Here is a 25,643-nt window from a genome sequence, read left to right as displayed (position 1 = left end):
TTGTTAGAGTACACCTCCTCCATCTCCCATAGAGACGCTGTTTCAAAGAGGATGAAATGTTTGCTTGCTGATATTTGTCAAGATATTTACTTCCATGAGATGTACTTACTTTTTTCCACATAACTGTCTGTAGAAATCGTTCAGAAAGCGATTGTTACAAGTGACATGTCTGGTATGTCAGCAGCAATAAACCTACAGCAAATTCTAGAAACTAATACATACTTTTAGTGACAAAGGCAGCTTTTATATTTATTTTTATATTACACCAGGAGATGTAGAACTAATGTGCATAGATTGTGCAGTTTGAGAGTGGATACAGACACATAATAACATGATATTTTCTCTTTTTACAAAAAGAACGAAAAAAAAAAGAAAAAAGAAAGTAGAGGTCTCGGAGTAGAAGTATGTGCACATCTGGAAAAATGTAGGTTTCTTAATGTGAATTTTGTACAATCTGTAAGAATACAAATGCACCAATTATTGTTTTATAACTATTCTAGAGATCCGAAGCTTGCTTGAAATGAGTTTTTATTAAATGTAAAGCTGAAAATAATCACACTTGAAATCCATAGGATAAGTGTGTTTATTCATTAAATGCAAGAAAATTATAGATCCAGCCAGGGAAATTTGACTTCTTTTTTATGTAAAAATCATACAAATCTGTATCTGTGTTACAAATGATAAACAATACATCAGAAACATTGTTCAAATTGACAGTTAGTGTAAACAACACAGACATAAAATCATGTTTTGGTTACCAGTGGTTTTCACACACTTGTTACAAAGTGGGTAAATTGCAGATTTACATGCTGTGAGATTGGTGTTTACTTCCAAGCACACAGCCTTAACTAATCCAGCATTTCATCAATACAAATGATTGTGAATTCCAGTAATCAGGACAATATAAATGTAATCTAGGCAGATTTTAGTAAACGACAATATCAAGACACAAAACCGTGACACTTGTTTTTAAGTGATATTAAATTTGGGCAGGCAGAGCTTTGACATTTATTTTATTAACCACAGTGCAAAGAAACCTGCACTGATATCTGTTTTAAAAAAGGCAGCCATTTACAGTAAGTGGTTAAAATGTTCTCTCTCTCTCTCTCTCTCTCTCTCTCTTTGTAAGTTATATTCAACAGTACACAGTTGTCCAAATATCTAAAACTGACAGCTACACCACACGGTGAAGACCAAAAACAAAGTATACAAAATACAATAACCAAATATGCTGTACATTTTTCAGGATGCATCAACATGTCAGTTAATTCTTTATCACAAAGAAATGTTGGCAGAACAAAAGAAAACATTTTTCCACTATTAGTTTGATTGTACTGTTTTTACAGGGTGTTCTTGGTGGTCACATATAATATATAAATAACTGAATCCTAACTTTAAGGGCTATTACTTAAAAATCTGTAAATAAATCACAAACATTATTCCTGTTTGGGCTTTTTTGATACATTGTGGAAAAAAGGGTAAACAAATAAACACTGTGCATATAAATATATATTTATTGAGTGGTCCCTTTTTGGTCTAGAACCAGTATAATGTTTTATAATCTGTGACCATCTACTTCAATGTGTTCAGGTATGTGAGCAGGGTCATATCAGGTTAACTGGGTGCACATTAGCAGAAAAGCATTTACTTTTGTTAAATGGATGTAGCTGGATTATCAGACAGAGACAGTAACTCCTGCAATTGCCAAATAAAATATGACTCCTGGGCCACTGAGTTATGTAACCTCAGAATAAAGAGCTCATCCTATCAAAGTGCTTTTTGAAAAAAACAAAAACCCTAAAAGTAAGTACATATTATACAAACACACACACACACACACACACACACACACACACGTAACAACAGTCTGAACAAGGTCACCTGGACCAATGAGGAAATCCAACAATGTGATCATACATGTACCTTTTACATACTTATTCACTGCTTCAACAGAAATAAAATCATAAAATATTCTGTATAATAACTGTACAAACATTTTACTACAGGTGTACTGAAAATATGATAGATTTTCTAATTATTTACAAGAACAAGGCCCGTCACGTCATACCTCTCAGCTCTGACAGTGCTAGAAACTTGTGGCAGTTGCTTTACATTATAGTGGAATTTTCCCATTGTGCTTCATAAGAGCTTCATGTCCAAGTCAGGTGAGCTGGTCCTGAGTCTGAAGAGCAGTCCCACATAACAGCAGCAGTGACTGTGGCTTGAAGGGTAAATTAAAAAGACAACAGTTCACAAACTAGGTTCTCCAAAAGTTCTCCTGCACTCCATGACCCCTGCTCCGGGGGGCCGGTCACAGTTGTGTGTCAGTTTAACCTGGTTGGGGGTGAGGCGGTCATAGGCCAACCTGTACTCCCGGTCAAAAGCATCTGCAATGAGATACAAAATTAAGCTGACTATGCAAGTAAATATCACAGTCAGTCTGTTGAAAGATAACATCCATGCAAATGACTCTGATACACTGCTTAGAGCATCAGCAGTAGAAAAAGTAAACCAATACTACACCTAAAAAAAGAATATTAAAAAAAGAAGAACAGTAAACAGATAGTCATTTGGAAGTGGAATTCCTGCATTGTAATCCTAAAATTTACTTAAGAGAAGTTACATTTTATGTCTGGAGATATTTAGAGGTATAATTGCACTAAAAACATTAATAGTTTAATTTGCAGCAGTGCATCATATTTAATAAGACAAAATCATAAACAAAACTTTAAAAAAAAAGTTAAAACCAAATTGCAAAAGTAAACTTAAAAGTAAGTGGTTTCTGCCACAGTGCAGTAAAAAGTACAGTGTTTGCCTTTGAAATTTAGTGAGGGTGAAGTGTTAAGTACAAATAGCTTAAATGTGCCCTTCCACCATGACAGAGCAGAGTTAGATGCCAGCGTTATTGCTAACATGCCATTGTCAAGCCAAAATAAGATTTAAACAAATTACAAACTTTTGTTAATGTGTTAGCATCTTAAAATGAGCTAATTAACACAAAAATCAGAGTGCTTAGAGAATGTTACTGTATAAGTTCAGATTATGTTAAGCCTCAAATAAAAAAAAACTACAAAAATTAAATTGGGGTTTATAATATTAACATAATTTGCACTTTTGTCCTGTCAGTACAAAGAGAAGAGCAATAAGAGAATGTCAGTTTTTTTTTTTTTTTATAACTTACTGATATTTATGTTGTTCTTTCCCAAAGCGACCAGAGTAAGGAACAATAAGTCTCTGTAAAGGCTCCTTTGTTCGGAGATGGAAGAAAAAAATAAGTTAGGATTTCCAAACTCATTAATCCTTCTGACAAAACTATACACACAATGAACACAATATTTTTCCTCTCTTACCTTTGTCTCTTAAAACCTAACTCAGGCCCTAACAGCTGGATGATCTGGCTCATTGGTTGATAGACGTCACTCTTTTTAATGCTCCTCACAAAGCCTTGCAGTAGCTCCACTGTGAAAAGCTGGCCTTCTTCACACAGCCCTGAGCGGATCAAGGAGTTGGCACCTGCAAAGACACAGAAATAAAAGTCACCCTGATCAAAGGCTCATTCATCACTCAAACCAAACTCTGAAAGCACTGATAAAAAACTGAATTAGGTATGATGTTCTACTTCTGTAATATGCAGTATTTAATATGCATGTAGATACCTCACCTTATTAGCTGAACACTTTTCTGAAGGTTATGTCAACTTTTGTGATACAGTTTAACAGAATAAAACAAATGCTGTATATACTCACAGTGTGTGTTCCACAGGACGTAGCAGGGTTGAACTTTGTCCTGGTGCAACTTTAAGTTGTCCCACATAATCCTCACAAGCACCTGCTTACTGTCCTCAGATGAAATGATGTGAGAGGTCTAGAGGGGGTCAAAATTGAAGAAGATTAATCCCATATTGCATCAAATCTTATGAGTGGAAGTTAGTTCTTTAAAAATGTTTAATTACAGCTAAAGTGATGTTTTCTTACATTATGTCTAATGCCATTGTTTCTTTTCTAACAACAGGAGGCGCCAAAGTCCCAGTTTAACCTAGCTAAAAATGTTTTCTTAGTATATTAGGAAAATGAAAATCAATTTTAGCTTTACTACGTTTCCAGACATGAAAGACATCTATTGATATTTTTCACTGCCAAGAGTAAGAAAGAATATGTGTTCCAAAATATGAAACTATTACTTTAGAAAAGAGATGATAAAATAATAGTTTCCTCACAAACTCAGACATACATACATACCTGGTCTTCATTGCTACAGTGTTGAGAAGCCAGAATAAGCGCAGGCAGGTTACTTGGTAGCTCCAGCCTTTTGAAGTACCAAACAAGGTTCCAGAAAACGATGGGGTGTTGGTCGACAACACTTGGGTTGGAAATGGCTTGGTCACCCTCGTTCACCAGCAGGCTCTCCAGCTCCTTCCACAGAACTAGAGGGCTCAGGTAGGGCACTGTTACGTGATCAGTGGAAGATACTGCAGCAGAAGCTGGTGCAGTCATCCCAGTACCTCCACTGTTCTCCAGCTTCTGCGGGGGACCTGCAGATGGCAACGTCTGCAGACAGTCTGCTGCAGACATTTTGGCCTCAGGACTGAGTGGTGCCGACATGTCCTCCTCTTTAACTGGATTACTTCTCATAGAGGACCTGCTGAGACACAGAGTGGATCAGTATTAAAAAGGCCACAGTGATAAAAGATGTTTTGTTTTTGTTTCTCTCTATGTGTGCACCAGTGCTTGTTCAGAAAACAGCAACACAACTTGTTAAATAGGATCAAGAGTAAGAGATCAAAGATATTACACCTGTCATTACTACTGAATTCAGCTTAAGATGACAGATGGGTAAGGAAGACACAGAAGAAGTCTAGTCATACTGGTAATATTTTACCTGTTTTGTGGTCTCAGATCTTTGATTTCTACATTGAGGAAAGGCAAGAAGGCGGTGCCACAGAAAGGACAAGTGCTGTTTAAGTTAGAGTCATTTGCTGTCCAGCCTGACATGATCTCCTCATCATACACCAGACAGTCACAAGTCTTACAAAGTGAGCAGCTAGACATCAGCACCTTCAGAAGAAATCAGGGAGGAAAGAGCAATTACTACAGGCTGAGTCTCGCTACAGATCAATGTCTTTTGAGGGATTTTATATGAAAGTATCTTACCTCTATAGTGTAATTAAGGGTGGGTTGGAAGCGGCTGACATCAGGGGAGGAATCTGGAGTGTGAGGAGCTTTTGATGGAAGTGCCAAACCACCTGAATACAGTAGGAAATTATACAATTAGAGACACGAGGCAAGCCACGATTTAACATGCTGTAGCATATGTACCTGTTAATAAACAAAAAGAAAGTAGATTACAGAGAAGAAACAGCAAACTCTTCATTAAAGCCAGCAATGATTGGATGCTTTGTTTTTGTGAGGTAGGTTCGGTGAATCTGTGTCTCATAATTTGTGTGTCTGAGTATATTCCTGTGAATGTGTTCACACGTGTGCATGTCCACGTGTTGATGTTTAACCTAGGCCTGTGGCTGGGTGCAGAAAAGCCTACATACTGAATCTGCCCTCATGCCTGTTGGCCTAGTTTCCCTCAGAACAACACTCAGCTCTTTCCATTGCTGAGCCCTACTCTTAATCTAAATTTAGATTGTCAAGAAGTGTCTTTGCTCATGACAAAACAAGGGTGCAGTTATAACAGGGACGCAACAAGCAAGAGCGTAAGCTATGAATATTTACATCAGAGATGCTTTCATCAAGAACTGTTGAATGCTCTTTAAATCTAAAAAAAAAATGTTCGCATATAAATGCTAGACAGAAAACTAGCAGCTTTGCAGCAACAGTATTACATGCACATATGGATAAAAGGATGTGCAACAAACCAGAGAAGGAGTTGTGTCTGAACACTCTGTTTGGGCTGCTGGGGCTGCCAAGGTTAGTATGGTAAGCCCCAACAGGGCTCCTCCTGAGCCGGGACACACTCCCATGCTGGGGGGAAGTAAATCCATCTGGGTCTAGACAGGAGTCATTATCGAGCAGTGAGGAACATTCTGCCTCTGCTGAGGTCAGGGATGAAACACTCATACGGTCACAGTTTGCGTCCTGCAGGGTACAAGGAAGAAAAATTTAGTCACTTTGTTGGAGCTTTTCTCAGAGCCATTTCTTAGCATTGTGCTAAAACATTTATGAAACTATCACGCATCTAACCTGTGTTAATGAAGTCTGAGAAGATAAGCGTGAGTAGAGGCGACTAGCCTTCTCAGCCACACCCTTCCCTGCTGATATTACACTGCTTTTGAAGATGTCAAGAGTTGGGGTCAACAGTGAATCCATAGAGAACGATGAGGTGGAAGGAGTAGGAGATGATGGTGAAACCAGAGAGGAAGGCCTCTCCCTGTCTTTGCTACACATACCAAGAGGAAGAGATGGCGATGGTCTTAGCCTCTCCCTGGCTCTGACAGGTAGCGAGAGGTGAGTATTGGAACGGACCATGACGGAGGACTGAGGAGAAGTGTGAGCAGATGAGCTGGAACAAAACAATGGGCTTGAAGGGTTCTGTAGGTCCATACTGGGTGTGCGGCTGCTCAGAGGACTGTTTCCGTTCGTGTACATCTCAATCTCCTCTATGAGATTTCTGTTGGTGTTGGGTGTGCTGCTGTTGTCACATTCTTTTTCTGCAGCCATCTGTGACAGGGGATCAAGCCCTGTCTCGACGTCTGTCCTTCTTACTGTTCCAGCACTGCAGCTGGCACTCCTCTCCACCAAAGGTTTCTGTTTATCAGTCTCTGTATCCTCTTCCTCCACTCCATGCAGTCTGTCAGTGGTGGGGTGATGATGATGCTTGGCTGAGCTGAGAAAAGGGACATTGAGCCTCACAAATCCCTGTCCACCAGACAAGTCTAAAGATTTGGGCCGCTCTGTCTTTGGCAAAACTCCACATGAAGGCATGTCAGTAAATGGACTGGAAACCACCCTGCTTCCACTGCCTGTGAAGAAAAAAACATTTCACATTGTCACATCTTGACAATCTCTCTAAATAAATTGGTATCTGTTGATTTTGCAGCCTCTAGTAGAACAAACAAAGTTTCTTGTTGGAACATCAATCAAATGATAATTTGCATAAAAAATGGCATGCAAAAATACAATTTGAACATTTGGCCAGTCAGTGTGAGTCTATCAGTAATGTATACTTGCAGAATTCTTAAATTACAAATTTTGTTATTGCAAAAGACTGACTGCTAGATTTTATAAATTATTCAGTGTTGCTGGTGTGAAGCTGTTCATGCTAACATGAGCCTATTTCAGCAGGAAGGAGGAAAGAAAACCTGGCAGCTGTGTGGGCTGTCAAAAGACGAGTGTTCATCTGAGAGTGACAATGTCTTGTATTCTATGCCAAAACATAAAGTAATAACCATTTAAACATATAATGAGCTACCAGGCAAATCAGTGAAGACTACTCATAAAGAAGACCAGTACAGAGAAAGAAAAGTAACATGTTTTGCACCTAAATCCAAAACCATTACCAAACAATCACTGGTTTATATAACACATCCATTACAAGAATCTTTTCCTAAAAAACAACTAAATATAACAGCGAATAGATGGACACGGCATACTTTACACCCACACTGTGATATCATTCTTCAGATTAATTTTGCTCTAAGCTGACTCATGCTGCAGATCTGGTCATGAAATGGAAAACAGAAGTAAAAAGCTATCGACAACTTACTGGACTGCCTCAGCCCTTTGTCTTCCACTGGTGGCGTGTTGTCACTTTCCCTGCTGCACAACCTCTCCTCCTCTTTGGACAAGGAATCATAACCTTGGTCAGACTGCCCACCTGAAAAAAATACATGCTTTACTCTTCTGAGTATTTTTCACATTTCTCTTAGGTATTATTTTAATATTTCCCCTCACTGTTTCTTTTCTTCATTTAGAGTAAGCTGAGTGCATTAAAGTGTGCTATTAGTCCCCCTGGATGCTTCATAAGAGACAGCTGATCAGAGAGGTTTTCTTCAAAAGAATGTAGTGACATTGCTAACATCTTACAGTATGCAGTGTTACCAGATTACCAGAATAGAAATGCAAGATAAGCAGGAAAGAAAACAAGTCTTCAAAACCTGAATTATATTCACAAGGTCAAACTACAAAAAAAGACACAAACATGTTCTTTTGCAGCTTGAATCATTCTCTAATAATTTACTTAAGTACCAGAGATGAGAACAGCCATGCATGAGATGTTCTCATGCATATTCATACCTGTGCTAAATCCATCATCACTGGAGTCCATTTTAGTGAAGTCGGTGTCAATGGAAGTGCGTTCGACAGAGTCGTTAGCACTGTCCAAACTGCCATGACTAACTGTGTCGAGATCACTGCCGTCTAGAGGGAGATAAGAGAAGAAAGAGTGGATGAGAAGTTAAACAAATGACAGAATACCAGCAGCCCTACTCACATGAGACCAACATATAAACACTCTGAACCGTGTTGTAAAAGTTATCACCCACTGCAAAGACATAGGAATGTTCTGAATGACATCCAGTTATCTTCACGATTGAATGAGACAAAACATTTAAAGATTTATGTCTTATTTTAAAGATTTTATGTCTTATTTACTAGAGGGAAATGAGGGAGTTACTTTGAGTTATTTTTTTGCATTCCACAAACTGTGAATTCAGATAAGAATGTTCACTGAAATAACTTACAAAACATGCTTCATATACATGATCATGTTTCCAGTCTAGAGCTTTCACTTTGCTGAATAAATCAAATCAAAATCAACATTACAACACAGAATTGATTACTCAGTTTATGGTGTAAAGCATTGTGTTTTCATTAGATGCACCACACACAATGTCATTATGGAAATTAGAGACTGGTTTGTTGTCAGAAATTAGGAATGTGTCATCAAAAGCAACCTGTGAACTGAGACTGCTGGGGAGGAAAACCTCTTCACGCTGTTTAATTATCATTACATAACAGTGTCATTAAAGAAATGGAGGCTGGGAAAAATAAGTGCTGGAGGAAGCCAGACTTGGGATGAATGTTAAAAATCAAATGCTTTTTCAGGATCACACTCATTTGTATGGATTCAGTACCAAGTAATCGCAATTAAATAAAACATATTAGCATGATAAAGCTTTACTCAATTTGACCATATTTTATAAAGTAATTACTATTGAACCTAACATCTTACAAGGTTAGTATGAATAAATGACACATTTTTATGTTTCATCTATTTTTAATTACCATACAGGTGCAAACATTTTGTTGTTATCACAATAGGATTGGATTAGTTGGTGTATAAATGTATAATTTAATTTATTTTAGTACAACTGTCATATTAGTGGCACTACATGTAACTTTCTGAAAAAGCATATGTGAGAAATATAAAGGAAGCTCAGTTTAAACTACACTTTCTTCAAAAATTTGTTTTCACTTAAAGAAACAGTAAAATCTGTGGACTCTTAATGTTTATTTTAACGATTGCAGTGAAACAAAAAATAGCCATAATGCTTCTGGTTTAAATTATCTTTGGATATAGGGTTTTTCAAGTATCAGATTTAGTTAAAAATGAATAAATAAATAAATAACTCAGCTTCATTAAGTTGGTATGTTGAGTGTTCTCACCTGAAAGCTGGGCGTCTCTATGTGTCTGTTGTTTTCTCCCAGCTTGCTTGAACTGGACCACACCTAGGATCACGTTCCTTAGCTTTCCCCACAGAAAGTAGCCTCCTCTGGTGGTGGAGGGCCAAGTGCTCTCCAACACTGCCTAAAGGAAACAATGATAAAATACAGTTTTAATGTGGAGTCAAATTAGCTTAATTCTACTTGTGTTTATACCAACACCACTTACCTTATTGTAGTACCCATAAGTAATGGCATTGGGCTGAACTCCAGCTTTCTTCATTTCAAACAACACCCTTACTGCCAATACGGGCTGGCTATACTGGCCACACAACTGCAGCAGCACACGGTAACACACCTTGAACAGAAACCAGCAAGGTGAAAAAAGAGGAAAGCATATTTAAACAATACTGTTGTTTTCTTACTTATAGTGGTTTCTTACCTCATCTGGAGCATGCAGCTTCTTGTCTTGCATCTTCCTCAGTACATCATAAGCTGTGCGCAAAGCTCGCACCTTGGAGTGGCAGCTGCCCACAAACCCTGGCAGGCAGATAAACCACAGGCCAAAGCAGTGGCGCAGCAGACACTTGGACCACATCTGTGGCATAGATGAGTATGTTTTGGCCATCTTCTGAGCTGATTTGATCTCCTGCAATTAGAAAGCACACATGAAGAGATTTATTCATGTTACCAGCCAGATTTGCATTTTGCTTTCATACCCTTTCATGTCCCTGTGTACAAAAGAGCAGCAAAGAAATAACCTTAAACCACAATCAGGCTCAACAAGAATATAATTGAATATTAAATCTGGCCAGAATTCCTGATTGTTATCTAAATGGTTTCTTGATCAGAAAAAGAAATGAGGAAAAAAGTTTGATTATGAGGGGAAAATATTGGTCTATATCTCTGTAACTGTACATCCTTTTCACTCATTTCTAGGTTTTCAGTTACATATAATGGTATTTACAGCTTTCTATATTATGCAATTTTTCTGTGTATATGGCTGACCTGTTTAGAGCGTCTAAAGATGGCTGTGGGGCTGGCTGGGTTGCTGTGACGTGAGGCAATGCTTGCCAATGACAGATTTTGTATCTCCAGTGGCTCCAGGAGCTCAGCATTCAGCACAGGGAAACCAGAGTAGCTGCAAAAAAAAGACATACTCACTGTAAGATTAACAGTATTCGATACCAAACCCACATTAATTCAATTCAATTCAATTCAAACTTTATTTGTATAGCCCTTTTCATACATTATCATGCAATACAAAGTGCTTTACAATGTAAAAACATATATTAAAAATGTAAGAGTAGAATAACACAAATGCTATCTACTTTACATTTTGAATCACACACATTCACACACGCACACACACACACACACACACACACACACACACACACCCAAGCGCGCAAACACACAACACAAACAGATGATGCAACTCTTCTTTCAGAGAATTAAAACTATTCCTTCTAGTTCCTGTCTCTTTAACTGAAACGGTTTAAGAACAAAGTTTGAGAGAGAGATCTAAAAGACAAGATAAAAGACGATTGGCTTGACACCACTGTGAGGAAGCAATACCTTGGGGACCCATCCACACCATGAGCGCCCCACCAGCAACCACAGAGGCCATCGCCACAGGAGCCGACAGGATCGGGGCAGGCGGGGGCCCCCACCACAGCCACAGGACTGCAATGCAGGGCCCGTCAGCCATCCCGTCCATGTCGACCCCCGCAGCGACAACCCTGCAGGCCGGAGAGACAGCCCACGATGTGGAGGATCCCCATGAGGGAACACCGGAGCTAGAGGATAAAAGATAAAAAAGATAAAAGCTGAAAATAAAACACAGTATAAGATACTTAAAAGAGCATAAATAAATCAACGTAATAAGAACAATAAAAGAAAATTAATATATATTAAAAAGTCAATTTAAGACCAAGATACAAATGATAAGTGATAAAAATAGACAAAATGGATAAATAGATTAATTAAAATAACTGAATAAATAAACTAATAATATTGTTAGTCAAATAACTAAATGATTAAGAAGTTCAAGTAAAAGCTAAACTAAAAAGATGTGTCTTGAGCCTCTTTTTAAAAGCATCTACAGTCTCTGCAGACCTGAGGCCCTCTGGCAGGCCGTTCCACAGGCGAGGGCCACGATATTGGAATGTGGCCTCGCCATGTGTTTTGGTCCTCGCCTTAGGAATGACCAAAAGGCCGGTACCAGAGGACCTCAGGGTCCGCGAGGGTTTATAGTCTAAAAGCAGGTCAGATAAATAAGAAGGCCCAAGACCATTAAGACATTTATAAACAAGTAAGAGAACCTTAAAATCAATCCTGAAACGCACGGGGAGCCAATGCAGCGATTTTAAAACTGGTGTAATGTGTTCCCGCCCCCTGGTCCTCGTCAGAACTCGTGCCGCTGAGTTCTGGAGTAACTGCAAGCTAGAAGTACTCTTTTTGGGAAGACCAGAGAGCAGGGCATTACAGTAATCTAATTTACTAAAAATAAAAGCATGCATCAGCACCTCCGTGCTGGCAAGAGAGAGAAACGGGCGGACTCTGGCGATGTTTTTAAGATGATAAAAGCCTGTCTTTGTGACATTTCTAATGTGTGGAGTAAAGTTCAGCTCAGAGTCAAAAAGAACACCCAGATTTCTCACACACTGAGAAAGTTTAAAGTCTTGTAGTTTGCATGAGATGCTCCCTCTCTTGTCTTCAGGACCGATAATTAAAACCTCAGTCTTGTCCTGGTTGAGCTGTAAGAAGTTCTCTGCCATCCATGACTTGATATCTAAAATACAGTTTAAAAGGGTGTTAACTGGTTCTAGGTCATCAGGAGACACAGCGATGTAAAGCTGCGTATCATCAGCATAGCTGTGAAAAGCAACGCCATGTCTCCTGATCACGTCCCCAAGTGGCAACATGTACAGGTTAAAAAGTATTGGGCCTAAAATTGATCCTTGGGGAACCCCACACTGCATTTCATGGATTCCTGAGGAGCATGTATCCATACTTACGAAAAATTTACGATCCGTGAGATAGGAGTAAAACCATTTAAGAACAGTGCCTGAGAGGCCCACCATACTTCTGAGTCTGTGTATTAAAATGTGGTGATCCACTGTGTCGAAGGCGGCACTAAGATCCAGCAGCACCAGAACAGAAAGTTTCTGTGCATCTAAGTTACACCTAAGGTCATTAACAATCTTTAAGAGGGCCGTCTCAGTACTGTGGTTCATCCTAAAACCAGATTGATATCTTTCTGAAATACTTTGTTCATTTAAAAACTCATTTAATTGGCTAAAAACAACTTTTTCAATCATTTTACTTAAAAACGGTAAGTTGGATACAGGTCTGTAGTTATCAAGAATGTTAGGGTCTAAATTACTCTTCTTCAGAAGGGGCCTGACCACCGCTGTTTTATAGGCAGATGGGAAGACACCCGTCTGAAGAGAGTAATTTACTATGTTTAAAAGCTCAGGCTCAAAGAAACCATAAAACCTTTTTAAAAGAGATGTGGGAATTGGGTCTAAAAGGCAGGTAGTTGGCTTTAGCTGGGAGAAAACCCGACCAAGCATCTTTGCATCAACCAGGACAAAACTCTCCAGTGTTTCCTCCGGTAAAAATGCTTCAGATATGTTAAAATCAACATATTGTTGAGATAAAAGATTCAATCTGATAGCACTGATTTTACCTCTGAAGTGGTCTGAAAAGTCCTCACATGCAGCCTCTGATGCTGGCATGGAGGACTTATTAAAATCTGTGTTTATTAAATTATCTATTGTTCTAAAAAGGAATCTGGGGTTATTTTTATTTTGTGCAATAAGGTCTGAAAAATGGAGGGTTCTTGCTTGTTTTACTGCATTATTATAGATGTACTGTTGTTCATGAAAAATCTCAAAGTGGATGTTTAATTTAGTTTTTCTCCATTTTCGTTCGGCTCTCCTGCATTTCCTTTTTATTTCTTTGATGCTCTCATTTATCCATGGTGATTTGGGTTTACCTTTTATAGATTTTGTTTTTAGTGGAGCAGCAGCATCAATAGCGGATTTAAGTTTGCAGTTAAAATGATCAACAATAAAATCACTGGATGCAGGTAAAAACTGAGCAGAGGTATGATGTAAAATGTTAATAAAATTTGCAGCCACTTCAGAAGTAATATATCGCTTCCTCACAGTTCTCACTGGGGCCTCCCGCTGCCTAAAACTGGTGATGTTAAAAAACACACAGTAGTGGTCAGACACAGCCAGGTCAACAACAGAGGACACACCCGTGGACAGGCCATACGTAATGACCAAGTCCAGGGTGCGTCCTCTGTTATGAGTCGGCTGTGTGACGAGTTGTTTGAAATCCATGCTGTCTAAAAGGTTTAAAAACTCTCTTCCATAAGGATCAGAGCTGTTAAAAATATGTAGATTAAAATCACCAGTTATTAAAATTTTGTCATGACTTGAGTGTATAAATGTTAAAAAGTCAGAGAATTCTTGAATAAAACAGGATGGAGGCTTTGGTGGTCGATAAACTGTAACACATAAAATGGACGGGTTGCTAAAAACTACCAGCAAAGCAAATAATATGTGCCATAGTTTTGCTCTGAAGCTTAGCATTAATATGCAAATCCAAAAGTGTTCCGGCTAAAAATAATCACACACCCCAGCAGCAGTGACAAAGTCTTCAACAACAGAGAATTTATGCCAAGCCTATCCCTAAGGAGAAGCGTTTCTTTCCACCCAGTGGTACAGAGTAGAAGAAAGAAACGGTTTGTATTGTGAGTGTTATTTAGTGATCGATGTGCAGTGTGATACCTATAGCAGAGAGGATGCTCTTCTCCTTGAGGTAGAGGAGGCAGCTCTGGAGGGTTGATATAGACAGTGTGCTCACTGCGATGGGATTCATCCAACTCAATAAGTCTGGTGTCCTCTGGCCGGTCACTGTCCATCTGGTTTGAAAAAGAAGCATATATTTGCCATTGTTATTCATCTTTCCACTTAACATTATGATGAATACAAAACTACAGATGTACAAGTTGCCTTGAGGGTCACTGATATCTGATACAGTATGAGAATTCAGACCTAACTGAATATGAGGCTCAGTCAGAGCAGACAGCTGTCAGTAATGAACCCATGGCTACATCAGAAATATGGCATTTGTCCCAATTCCATTAATCTAAAGGGCACTGCCAAAGCAGAGACTTGGTCCCATGAATCCTCCAAGACTAAATGGAACTAGGCTGCAGTGACCTGGACAAAATGAATGCCATGCTGCTCTAGAGACATGAAACCATTTGACTGTGCCCCTTTGGCAGCAGTCCTAGACACTAAACTGCCACATTAGCTTTAGCTCCTATCTGACGTTTAGAGAAGACTTTATAAAACATATCTGCCTGCCTTTCAGAGAAGAACAGCAGCAACATAGGTAGATAAAAACCAGCTCAAAATAGCTATACGGGATATCAAAAAACCCTTCCACACTGATGTGCAGTCACTTGGCTTATCTGAATTGATTATAGCTTATCTCAGGCACAGGTTTCACAAAACATTAATATTATGGCAGCAGCTGAATAGATCCCCAGTAGTACTGAATTATGGGGTTTGTTCCACTCAGTTAAGTGGATGATTCAGTCAACCAATTCTGACTGACCTATTTGTCCTCACTTAAATTCTGCTCAGAGCTTCTCCGCTTGTTGTCCTTCCTCTTACACCCAAGAGCTCTTTCTAAATCACGCTCATGTCATCAGTGTCAGCAGCAATTGTGCTGAATGAATCAATGGTTCCTCTTCTCAATAATAACTGCAGTGTCCATTAACACGAGAAATCTACTTGTTTTTGCAGGATGTAAATGTAACTTCCTGATTGCACAAGTTTGCAATAGATTTTTTTTTTTTTTTACTTTGGATGGGGAAGGAGGCTGTTTTGTCTTTTGAATGTAGAGTAAAAAAAAGCATGTGGACAAGCTTTGTTAATAAAACCTGTGAAACCTGCAAATAATTTATATATGAGTGCAATATGACCATATCTCAGAGGATTTCAACTATAGTAAAAATAAATAAATAAAAAAGTAATGGGAAAAAGGAACATAGCATTAGAGTAAATAGCAAGCAAGCAAGCCTACCTTGCTCCCAGTGGTGAATAACTATCAAGATGGAGCCATAATGAAATAGCAAAAAGAGCAAAAGGCAGAAATGAGAGAACATCAGAACAACAGACAAGGCAGAAAAAAAGTTTTACAAAATAAATAAATAAAACAAAGAATAGTTGTAAACCTTACCTTTTCAACACACTCATCAAAGAAAGCCAGGCTGGCATCTTTATCACTGACAAAAGAACACTCTTCTATGAAACGGCTGAACATTTGAGTCTTGGTCATGAGGGTGTAAAATCTCTGATGGGAGCGGTCTCTGCTCTTCAGGAAACCTATGGAAAATAAATAAACAATAATGACAACAAAAAAGTTGGAATTATTGTGGTATCTGTGTTTTGATTACAAATAAACGACCTTTATGTCTCATTCTGTTACAAAACATCAACAGGTTTAAGATGCACAATTAGTCATCATCCCAGGAAATAAATGTTGTGATATGAAACAAGTTGTTCTTTGCTGCTCCGTTTGCATAAGAGCACAGATGTGCAGGGACATTGAGCTATTAATCAAGCTGCTTCTCTGAAATTGTCATCAGAGCCTAATTTCCACTGAGGCTTAAGTTAAATCACCGGCAGTGATTTAGGGCAAATTTTGAAGCAAGCAGCAACACTCAGACCTCAACCCTCTAACCTTCACTAAATCACAGGGGCAGGGAAACAACAATTTGTAAGCAACCTTCATGATTACATAAGCTGAGAATACTCCCCTTATAAAATTTGGTCTGATCTTAACTCATCATTGTACATAACCACTATCTGACTAAACTTATAACACAACAAAAAATATATATATATTCATTGAACCAACAGGGATTTATTTCTGAAACTTACCTTGATGGTCAAAAAGTGAGCTGGCATCAGTAGTCTTCTCAGATGGAGCTTGGGTAATGGGCTGCAGGTAGGAGCGGTAGCCTCGTAAAATGGCTGCCATGAAACGAAGGAAGGCTTCCTGGATCTCTAACTCTAGAGTGTGAAGGCTTTTTCCACCATAAAGTTCACTGTCAGTCATTGTGTGGTCCATCTGCACATCATCACGGTTCAAATGACCCCCTGAGAGAGCAAAAGAGGTGATGATTCATAATCTGTAAGTAGATAAAGAACTAGACAGTAGAGAGGACTGCTATCCACATAACAACTACATATTTTTCTAGCTGATACTGAAGCCAGTTTTTGGCTAGTAATAGCTCAAATAGTTATGCTCATATATTTAAATATTCATGCATCAACATACCGACACTACCATGTGGACACTAGACAAAACAGCCTACATGTTTCCATTTCTGGATTTTAAACTTTGAATTGTAATATTGTGTTTTTGGCATGTAAACAGACGTAACTACTATATTTTTATTGTAAGACTGGGTTGACCCATCTGAATGGAGGAAAAAAAACTTCCACTAGCAAGTACTGGTACAATCGCTACCCTCAACAATCACCAACAACAGCAGAAAATTAGCTTGATAAACTAGCACAGCAACAACAGTGCAGCAGTTTCTTCCTTCCTTTTTCTTCCACAGTTTCATTGGTACATTCAAAACTTGTGCTGTTTTGGTCCATAAGTGATGTTGTGGCTGTTACAAAATCACATGTCCATATAGAGGCAAAGAAATTAACAGAGAGGCTTAAAAAGAAACTTTTGTCTATTTAAAAGTTTGCAACACTTTATGCCTATTCAGAGTTCCTGTAAAGTGACTAATGGAAAATACAGGATCTCTTACAAATTGCTAAATGTAACAGTGAGTAAATGCAGTCTCCGAGTAAGCTGACTCAACAGATTCATGCAGGGAACTTAAATTATGCATGAAAGCATTTAGAAAATGACAAAGCATCGGACTGGACTCACCTTCTGTGAGCTGCTGATAGAGCTTATTCAGAGTATTCAGAAGATGTTTGCAAGCCCTCCTGGGCAAGATTTTCCATGTTAAAGCCTTCTTGTCCTCTTTCCTGAAAGAACACCATATGGTTTTCATTGCACGGGAGGACAGTTGAGAAACATTGTAAAAAGATATAACAGAGCCACTCATATCATTACTGACAACTTAATCTCTTTACAAAACTGTTTGAGTTGATGTGGGAGCCAAGTGTGCTACGTACAGTAAGAATATTTCACATTCCAGCTCTAATTATTGCATAAGAGAAGCTCTCAATGAAAAATACTGATAACCTTGTGGAAAAACTTTCAGACCTGACTGATATGAACTTAAACTGAGGAGAAATATTTTTTGCTGGGTGTAATAAGGTTGGCGGTAGACATTTACTACAGACCCCTTTCAGTCGGAGATTACTTACTGGGAGATGATGTTTGTGTCTAGATCCACACAGCTGATATCAGCTGGGGGCACATAAAGGTCAAAGTATCTGGAGTCCAGTCCCACAATAAAAGGACATGGTGCACTGAGCACATCAGCTAGAGCCAACGGGCACAAAGGGATGTAAGGACATGGCCAGTGAAAGGGAAAAATCATCTAAAAGGGAAGAGACAGAGGTACAGTGAATAAATATTATCAGTACACACTGCAGGGATTATAAGGCAGGATTCTCATACTCAGTTTGTTTTTTTATTTCCTTTCTCATATTTGAAAAATTTACATGCAAAATTTTTATTTTCAGAGGAAATTTATAATCATTGTAGACACTCCTTGTTAATATAACTCTATGTACATAAAGTTACTCTTTTTGCTCTAGTATTGTAAAAAGAGGAACAAAAAAATGAAAAACTTACAGACACGAGAGCCTCCGTAACACTGGTGAGCACAGCTGGACGCAAGGAATGAACCAGGATCTTGTGTTCAGTGACGGCCAATACAAGCAGAGTGGCCGCATTTTTTGGGCCCAGATTCAGCAGTAATGTGGAGAGGCTCCCACCACTGCCACACAAAAAACACATGAAAAAAACAAGACAATTAGTATATCTACAATGACACTTGTCATGTTATCATCCTGCAGTTTATTGATGACTGCCTACCTAAGAGGCAGCGGGGAGGACACAGGTTGGCTCAGTATCAGGCTGTCGTGTGGAGACAGCTGTAGAAGACAAACAAAAAGGTATTAATGGGTTTGTGCTTCAACGGATAATTTAGCTTTTGGCTTCAATGTGTTTAACAGCGTTCATGTCCAACAAAATATACAAGACATCCAGAATTAAAGTGATTTTTTTCAGTTTCAAGCTGACCTGCACAAGGATGCGTGGTCTCTGAGTGGAGGGAAATGGCACATTCTGCATGAAGTGAGAGATGTGCCTATGAGGAAATTAAAAAAAAATGTTAATAAAGCTATAAGATCAAAAATGTCTATTTGCAAAACTCAGAATAAAGTAAGAAAAATCTGCAAACTTGCTAACTTTTCAATAGGTAGTGCATGTGGTCCAGAGATTGAATATCTGTAGAGGAAAGTGAGAAAGCTCCTGAAGGACTGGAAGAAGGGCCAATGAGAAAGTAAGCAGATGCTCTTGTTGCTGTAAACATTTCTGGTCGCATCAGGTCCAAAATCAGAGCTTGGCAAGCCAAGCTGTGAGCGCTGACGCTCAGACAGGTTCTCCTCAGAGTAAGGCTCATAGAACTGGATAGCTGCTCCATAGACCTGCACACAAATATAAGTGTGATGAAAATTATAAGCAATACTTTAACTACAGAAATGCCTGTTGCAATGAAAGTCTTACAAAGATAAACTCCAAATTAACCTAAGGTCCTTTGAAAGAGTAAACTAAGGTCAGTTGTTTTGGCACCAACGTAAGGGAATCTTCTGCATAATGAATTAGATAAATCCTACTCAGTCCTTAGAAGGCCCTTATTTCAAGTAAATGAACAATTCAGTCTGGGCATGAAGTGCAAGGAGACTAGCCTGCAAACAAGAGGTTGCAATGAAGAAGACATGAGCATTTAAACTTGCACACCGAGCCCAAGTGGTGCATAAGCTATCCATTATTCAGAGGATGAGCTGTACAAAAAAACAGAAAAAAAAATCTTTTATGCTGCATTGCTTTTGAAGGCTAACAGCCTTTTAGGATTCCAAACACAGATTTTAGTCCAATTTTTATTCCAGTCAGAGTTAAGAAACTGATTAAAATTGTCGCTTATTCTTAGAAATACTACTGCAGCTCATCAACAAGGTAATCCATTTGGGATCTTAATGCACTGTGAGGAGCATAGGGGAAAAAGGAAATGGAGAGACTGGATGAAATGAGGCAATTAAGACAGAATGTGGTTAATAAAAGGCAAACAAAAACTGATGTGAACTTTGGGGAACTCCTTAACTATTGATGATATAAATGAAACTTAGACTCTGAAGAGAATAGTGGTTTTTCTTACCAATAACAGTTAGTAATTATAAGTGTCTTCTGTATGCACTTAAGTCTGAAAGTGATATATGGCTTTTGATAAAGCTGATGTAAGTTGGTATTTTACCTTTTCTCCAGAGGCCCCTGTCAGTACAAATGTAGAAAAAACAGGCAAGGAATGTTTGGTGTGTTGTGGCCAGCATTCAATCATAGCCCCCATGGGAAGACAGAACATAGGCACTGACTCAGGCAGTGGGAAGGACTCATAGTCCTCTTCGGGGTACCTACACAATAGACCTGGGAACAACACAGTCAGAGTTTAGATAAGGATTCCCACATAAAAAAGGCAAATCATGAAGATTTTGCACACTAGTTTACCTGCTTTGTATGCAATTGCATTTGCTTTAGCCACAGATTTCTTATAACAAAGGTAAACTGAGGATCCCCACTGTAAAATGGAGAAAAATGAACCAACATAGATTAGTTAAAACCTGCTTTGTTTATGCACACACTAAATATATGTGGATATTTTTGGAGCTCTATCCCACCATGCTACTGTTGAGGTTCTTGTCCACTTTGCAGAAGGTATGAGGGGGGGTCTCCCCCTTGCCAGGAATTATGACACAGACATCAGTGACAGCCAATGAAGTGTGAGGCTGACTCTTTGGGGCCCGGCGGTAGGTGATGTAGATGCGCTGGGAGGATGAGCTGCTGATGTTGGCAGGGCGACCTGAGGGTGTGGTCTGGACAATGTGGCATCCAGGCTTCAGCTTTTCTTTCCACTCATATAGGACCCTGAAATACAAGGCAGTGTTACACTTTTTATATAAGGTTTGTGAAACTGGAAAGTTTAGATAAAAATTAATAGAAGAGATGTCAAGCTAAAGGATCTGTTTAAGAGCAGATTACTGTGGCCTAAGGCAGCAAAGTGATTAGTGGTGCTGGGTGAGTAAAGGGTCAGTGAGTGAGGATTATTTCTTACCCAAGATCTGTCAGTGGAGGCTTATCTCTGCCTCTCTTGAAGCACAAGAAGATCTGTGGGCCCCTCAGGCTGCCACCATTCAGCTCAGCAGAGAGGCCCGAAGGGGTGCTTTCCACACAGGTGAATCCTGGGGGCACCTCTTCACCAAGGGACCGGATCACCACAGCGACATCAGTGATGGGGGCTTTGGGTTTAACAGACTTGGGACCAGCATCATCAAAGTGTAGATCCTCTTCCAGAGGCTTGGTTGAATCTGTGAGGCCAGCAACCACAAAGTAGTCGGCTACACGAGGCCCTTTATCCTCCATCATTTCCCATTCCCAAACTATGGGCTGGAGAGTACAGAAGGGAAGGAGTAGGGAGGGAGGGGTTCCATTAATCATTATATTCACTTTACAAAATGTACACCAGCACAACAACAAGCAGACAACGGTTTTTGTCATCATGACATAATCAGGCTGAGCAGCATAAGCTGGCTAAAACTATGTCTATGCATGAGTACAACAGTAATGATTGATGCTCAAACTGTTACATGAAACATCAGAATGGAGTTACAATAGAGCAAAGAAATCCTTCACACCACCTACACTACAAATACACATTATACCAAAGAAATAACAACATATAATGAGAGCATCTGGAAGCATTTAACGTACATTCCTGTCTGCAAAAACACAATATTTCACCAAGTCCAATGACCTTGCTACAGTATATGCCATGACTGATTATGTAAAATAAAACACATGTCTCTGTAAAAGAAAGAAAGAAAGAAAGAAAGAAAGAAAGAAAGAAAGAAAGAAAGAAAGAAAGAAAGAAAGAAAGAAAGAAAAATACAGCATGTGTGGTGAGAACCAGAACTGTAACCAAGCATAAATGAAGTGTGGGTCCTTTGTTGTGTAGAAAACAGCTTTTACTGAGTTTGTAACGAGAATGTTCAGATTTATTCTGGGCTCAAAACTGTTGCAATAAATGAAAGGAATAGTAGAAGAACTTGTGAATCAGCTTGTTATGGTTTTATCACAAAGCATGGAGCCCTGAAAGCCCTCTGAATGCTGGGCCAGCTTATTGTACTTCAGCTGAAGAGCCTGCTTTATCTCTTTCAGCGGTTCTTCCACATTCACTAGCAAACAGCTGATTATTATTTCCGCCACTCTGATACGTGTGTTAGCAGAAAGCGTTTCCCCCTCCTCTATGTTGGACGTGTCAGTTGTAAGAACCTTGGCACACAGGAAGCTGTGACCATGTCTTACCTAATTAGGACTTTGGCCAGCATTGGTTTTATAGCTAATGTACAGTATCTGTGTGGTGGCGTTCTTCCCTGCAGCTGTTTGATGGGAAAGATAGCCAGTCACCATTCACAGGCTTAAGATATATTAGAGACCAATGCAAGGATACACAATTATTTCAACAGTCATGCCAAAAGAGTAATTTCTGACCAGCCAGTCAAAGATCAAACAACATTTTAGAATTAGGGATCAGAATTATTGCTACTAGAAATAATTAACACCTTCCTAAACAGTTCACAAACATTGTTTTGTTCATTATATTTCTTGTTTTATAAACCTGTTTACTGCACACAATTTTATCAAATTGTGACTCATCAACATGAAGCTGCTCATGGCCTTGCAGGCTTTCAACTGTCATTTGTTCATGTCCAGATTTCCATTAGTGGCCGATGGCTCTTTAGTTTGAGTTATATGAGGTCTAGATTGTTGAGCCTTATGGGGATGCTTGATGACTCAGAAAGAGTGTTTACGGTGTTTTCCTGACCTCCTTCACTGCTGGGTCATATTATAAATACCAGACTTCATCTCATGACAAATTATGCAAATATTAATTGTAGAAGCACCTATGTAAAAATAAGATTTATTACCAGCTGCACAGTCTAATTCTGAAAATATAAAACAAACAAAAATGTCCAAAATGTCACAGAATGACTCTTTTGTTTAATGTTGATACCAAACTTGTCTTATTTCCATGTGGTTCTGCTGTTTCTTTTCACTGAAGACAAGGAATAAATTAATTTTCTATTTTAATTTGTCCAAAAGATTCCTAGATGGAATGATAATAAGATACCAGTTTGAGATAAATGTATAATTTGATACAATATGGAAAGTTTGCTATCAAATAACTGATTTTGCATAATCAGTGTTTACTTAAAAGCAGGTTCATTGTATGCATAAAGGAAAAATGCTTATAATCTCTGCTGACAATCCATTCTATATAATGATAAAAAATGTCTCTTCTCAATGTGACATAATATCTCAGCCCATCTATAAAATACCTGCTCTCAGTTATTGCTTGAATCCTACATTATGCTCCTCTGCAGATGTGGATCTGATAGCAGGACAGATGTGTCATACAATACTTGAAAGGTTCTGGATTAAATATAGATGTAATCTCCAGTTCCAACTACAACGACATCCATTGCATCTATTCATCTCCCTCAGCAGGAAGCAGAAATCTAAATTTATATCTAATCCTCTCCATAGCAACAACATTAAAAGTGAGCAGTGAAGTGAAGACTGAATAATTCTCCCTCTGATGCTGTGAGGACATGCTGGTTACCTTTAACTAGAATGACAACCATTAACTATCGCAGTTTTATTCTTTTCAGAAGTCTGGGAATAAAATCCTAATTACCACAGTGTAAAGACAGCCATAACAGTTTATATCTGTTGGTGTAATTACATTTCTCTGGGTTGTTGTTGTAATTATCTGAAACCCATTTTCTAAAACATTTGATTCTGCTGGATCCATTACAGCTGCTAGATTGTCTCCCGTTAGGTGTCATTCTCGTTGTTTCTACACAGTGTTTAATAACTTTTCATGTTCATTACATCGATCTAAAACACTCATTTTCAAAAATCTTTTGAGATCTGATTTTTGAAAAATTGTGGACAACCCTGTGTTAGCTCAAGACTGGAAGTGAGTGACTCATGGTCTCCCCAGAAACTGCAATCTCTTCATTCACCACACTTTTCTTCTAAATAACACTACATATAAGGACATGACGGATTTCCTCTTCTTGCCAGCCAACAAACTATTTCTCCATTCACACTACTGTGTTCATGAGTCATCTTAAACTGTCAGCTTAGGGGTCATTTGTTAATCACTTCTGTCAGAATGTCCCCATCGTTTAATCAGTGTGATTTTCTTTTTAAAGAAGCTAAAATTTAAACCAGTTTCTGAGACCATCAGATCTAATTCTGTACTCCTAGTGACAATTTTACACATCTTGTAGTGATTTTTGTAGTTACAGTATTACTGAAAAACAAATATTATGTATATCGCATTTTTGTTTAACTCTTTTCCTTTTAAGTGAATCATTTTGACATCAATTTGTGGTCTAGAAACTAAAACCAGAAACTAAAAGCTGCTCCCAAAGTTGACGCTAACCAGAATAATGTTCCTTGCTTGTTGCACAAGAGGGACAAGACATTTCTACAACACTGGCAGCTGTTAAAATGTTTATTTTAACAGCTGGAGGCTATGTTTTTGAGACGGAACTGCCCAAGTGTTTACAGATGACTACAAGTATACGTTTTAAAGCAAAAATATGCCTGATCAGATTGAAATTTGTTTCAATATTTATTGTAAGTGTCCCCAATTACATTTAATGTATTTCATTTCTACAAACCTTTAAACTTTAAACTTAAAACAAGATTTATGACTTTGTGTTTTTCTAATTGTGACAGTCAGGCTGTGTGCAGGGATTAGAGGGCTGTGTTAACAGCAGGGGGGGAGAATAGCAGTCTGACCTAAGAAGGAGCCACCACAACATTTATTTCATTCAGCATCTGTTCTCCTTTAGCCATGAAGACAACCCTCACCCTCATCAGCCATTTGCATTCCTGATGTTTGACAGGGGAAACCCTGCCTGCTTGATGAGGCGACCACACACACCCAAAATAAACAGAGCAGAACGATGAAGGAGAACATACTCCAAGGTGGTGTTGGAAATAGAAAAACGCTCAAGAGCCCTGCAGCCTACAAGCATCACATGCACCGGGAATACTTGCAGAAAGCTAATGGTTTAAAAAAAATCATCTCACTATATATCGACCACAACAACAGAGGGGCTTTTCCTATGTCCACATCTGAAGAAGCCATCTTATAGAGCATCAGTACGACATGCAATAAAAATAAGCCTCCCTATGTCTTCAACCAATGGGCGCACAGCAAACCACACACAGGCAGCGATGCTCGCTATTAAGCATCAAATTATTCATTTTATAAATACATCTGCACTTGTTTGTAGGTTACATTTTTTAAATCAACAATCCCATATCTGCATGGTAATTCAAAGGCTCGCATTAAGCGCATCACAAACAGCAAACATTGTACCTGAGATCCCAACATACTGTAAAAATGACTAAAGGAGCATCTAAATTCGTAATGAATGTGGTTCCTCTTATGTATAGTAAAAGAAAAAATCTACTCACATCACAATGGAAAGATGATTTGTCGAAAAAGAGTGGACGTCCAAATAATACCCAGGTTCCCGTTGAGAATGGATATTTATTCCTTAATGTGCTTCTTATGTTTTTATTTTATTCCCTCTATTTCAATACTATTAGTAGTAGCTAATGTTAGAACATATAAAGAAATCACTGTAGATTAGACGGACCCGTATA

At 38.7% G+C, this 25,643-nt stretch overlaps 1 protein-coding gene across 3 annotated transcripts; it reads right to left on the bottom strand.

Moving 5' to 3' along the window:
• Positions 1-569: 569 nt before the first annotated feature.
• dennd4a (DENN/MADD domain containing 4A) lies at positions 570-25,643 on the bottom strand. 3 transcript variants are annotated; one of them, XM_041997661.1, is made up of 30 exons: positions 25,452-25,643; positions 21,007-21,338; positions 20,573-20,819; positions 20,403-20,472; positions 20,152-20,321; positions 19,089-19,327; positions 18,921-18,987; positions 18,714-18,772; positions 18,471-18,615; positions 18,038-18,213; positions 17,592-17,692; positions 16,580-16,798; positions 15,876-16,021; positions 15,720-15,740; positions 14,414-14,547; positions 10,617-10,749; positions 10,051-10,257; positions 9,838-9,966; positions 9,612-9,753; positions 8,241-8,363; positions 7,711-7,821; positions 6,189-6,967; positions 5,864-6,083; positions 5,151-5,242; positions 4,879-5,054; positions 4,239-4,641; positions 3,747-3,864; positions 3,351-3,513; positions 3,182-3,246; positions 570-2,387 (listed from the first exon to the last, which is right to left on the bottom strand). In XM_041997661.1, the coding sequence occupies exons 2-30, from the start codon at positions 21,315-21,317 to the stop codon at positions 2,251-2,253; spliced, it is 5,103 nt and encodes a 1,700-aa protein (XP_041853595.1). In that variant the 5' UTR covers positions 21,318-21,338; positions 25,452-25,643; the 3' UTR covers positions 570-2,250. The 3 variants fall into 3 exon arrangements, with proteins under 3 accessions (XP_041853595.1, XP_041853597.1, XP_041853596.1); XM_041997663.1 differs by having other exon boundaries at positions 4,239-4,638; XM_041997662.1 differs by lacking the exon at positions 25,452-25,643 and adding an exon at positions 21,546-21,549.

The sequence above is a fragment of the Melanotaenia boesemani genome, chromosome 10, assembly GCF_017639745.1.
Source record: "Melanotaenia boesemani isolate fMelBoe1 chromosome 10, fMelBoe1.pri, whole genome shotgun sequence".
Classification (NCBI taxonomy): domain Eukaryota; kingdom Metazoa; phylum Chordata; class Actinopteri; order Atheriniformes; family Melanotaeniidae; genus Melanotaenia; species Melanotaenia boesemani.
This window is presented reverse-complemented; position numbering and strand designations above follow the sequence as displayed.

Coding starts and splice junctions, on each gene's coding strand:
- dennd4a (XM_041997661.1), bottom strand. CDS start 21,317: ATGATGGAGGATAAAGGGCCTCGTGTAGCCGACTACTTTGTGGTTGCT. Junction 19,328..20,151: donor CAGGGGCCTCTGGAGAAAAG/GTAAAATACCAA, acceptor ATTTGTGTGCAG/GTCTATGGAGCAGCTATCCA. Junction 9,967..10,050: donor AGCTGCATGCTCCAGATGAG/GTAAGAAACCAC, acceptor TTTCTGTTCAAG/GTGTGTTACCGTGTGCTGCT.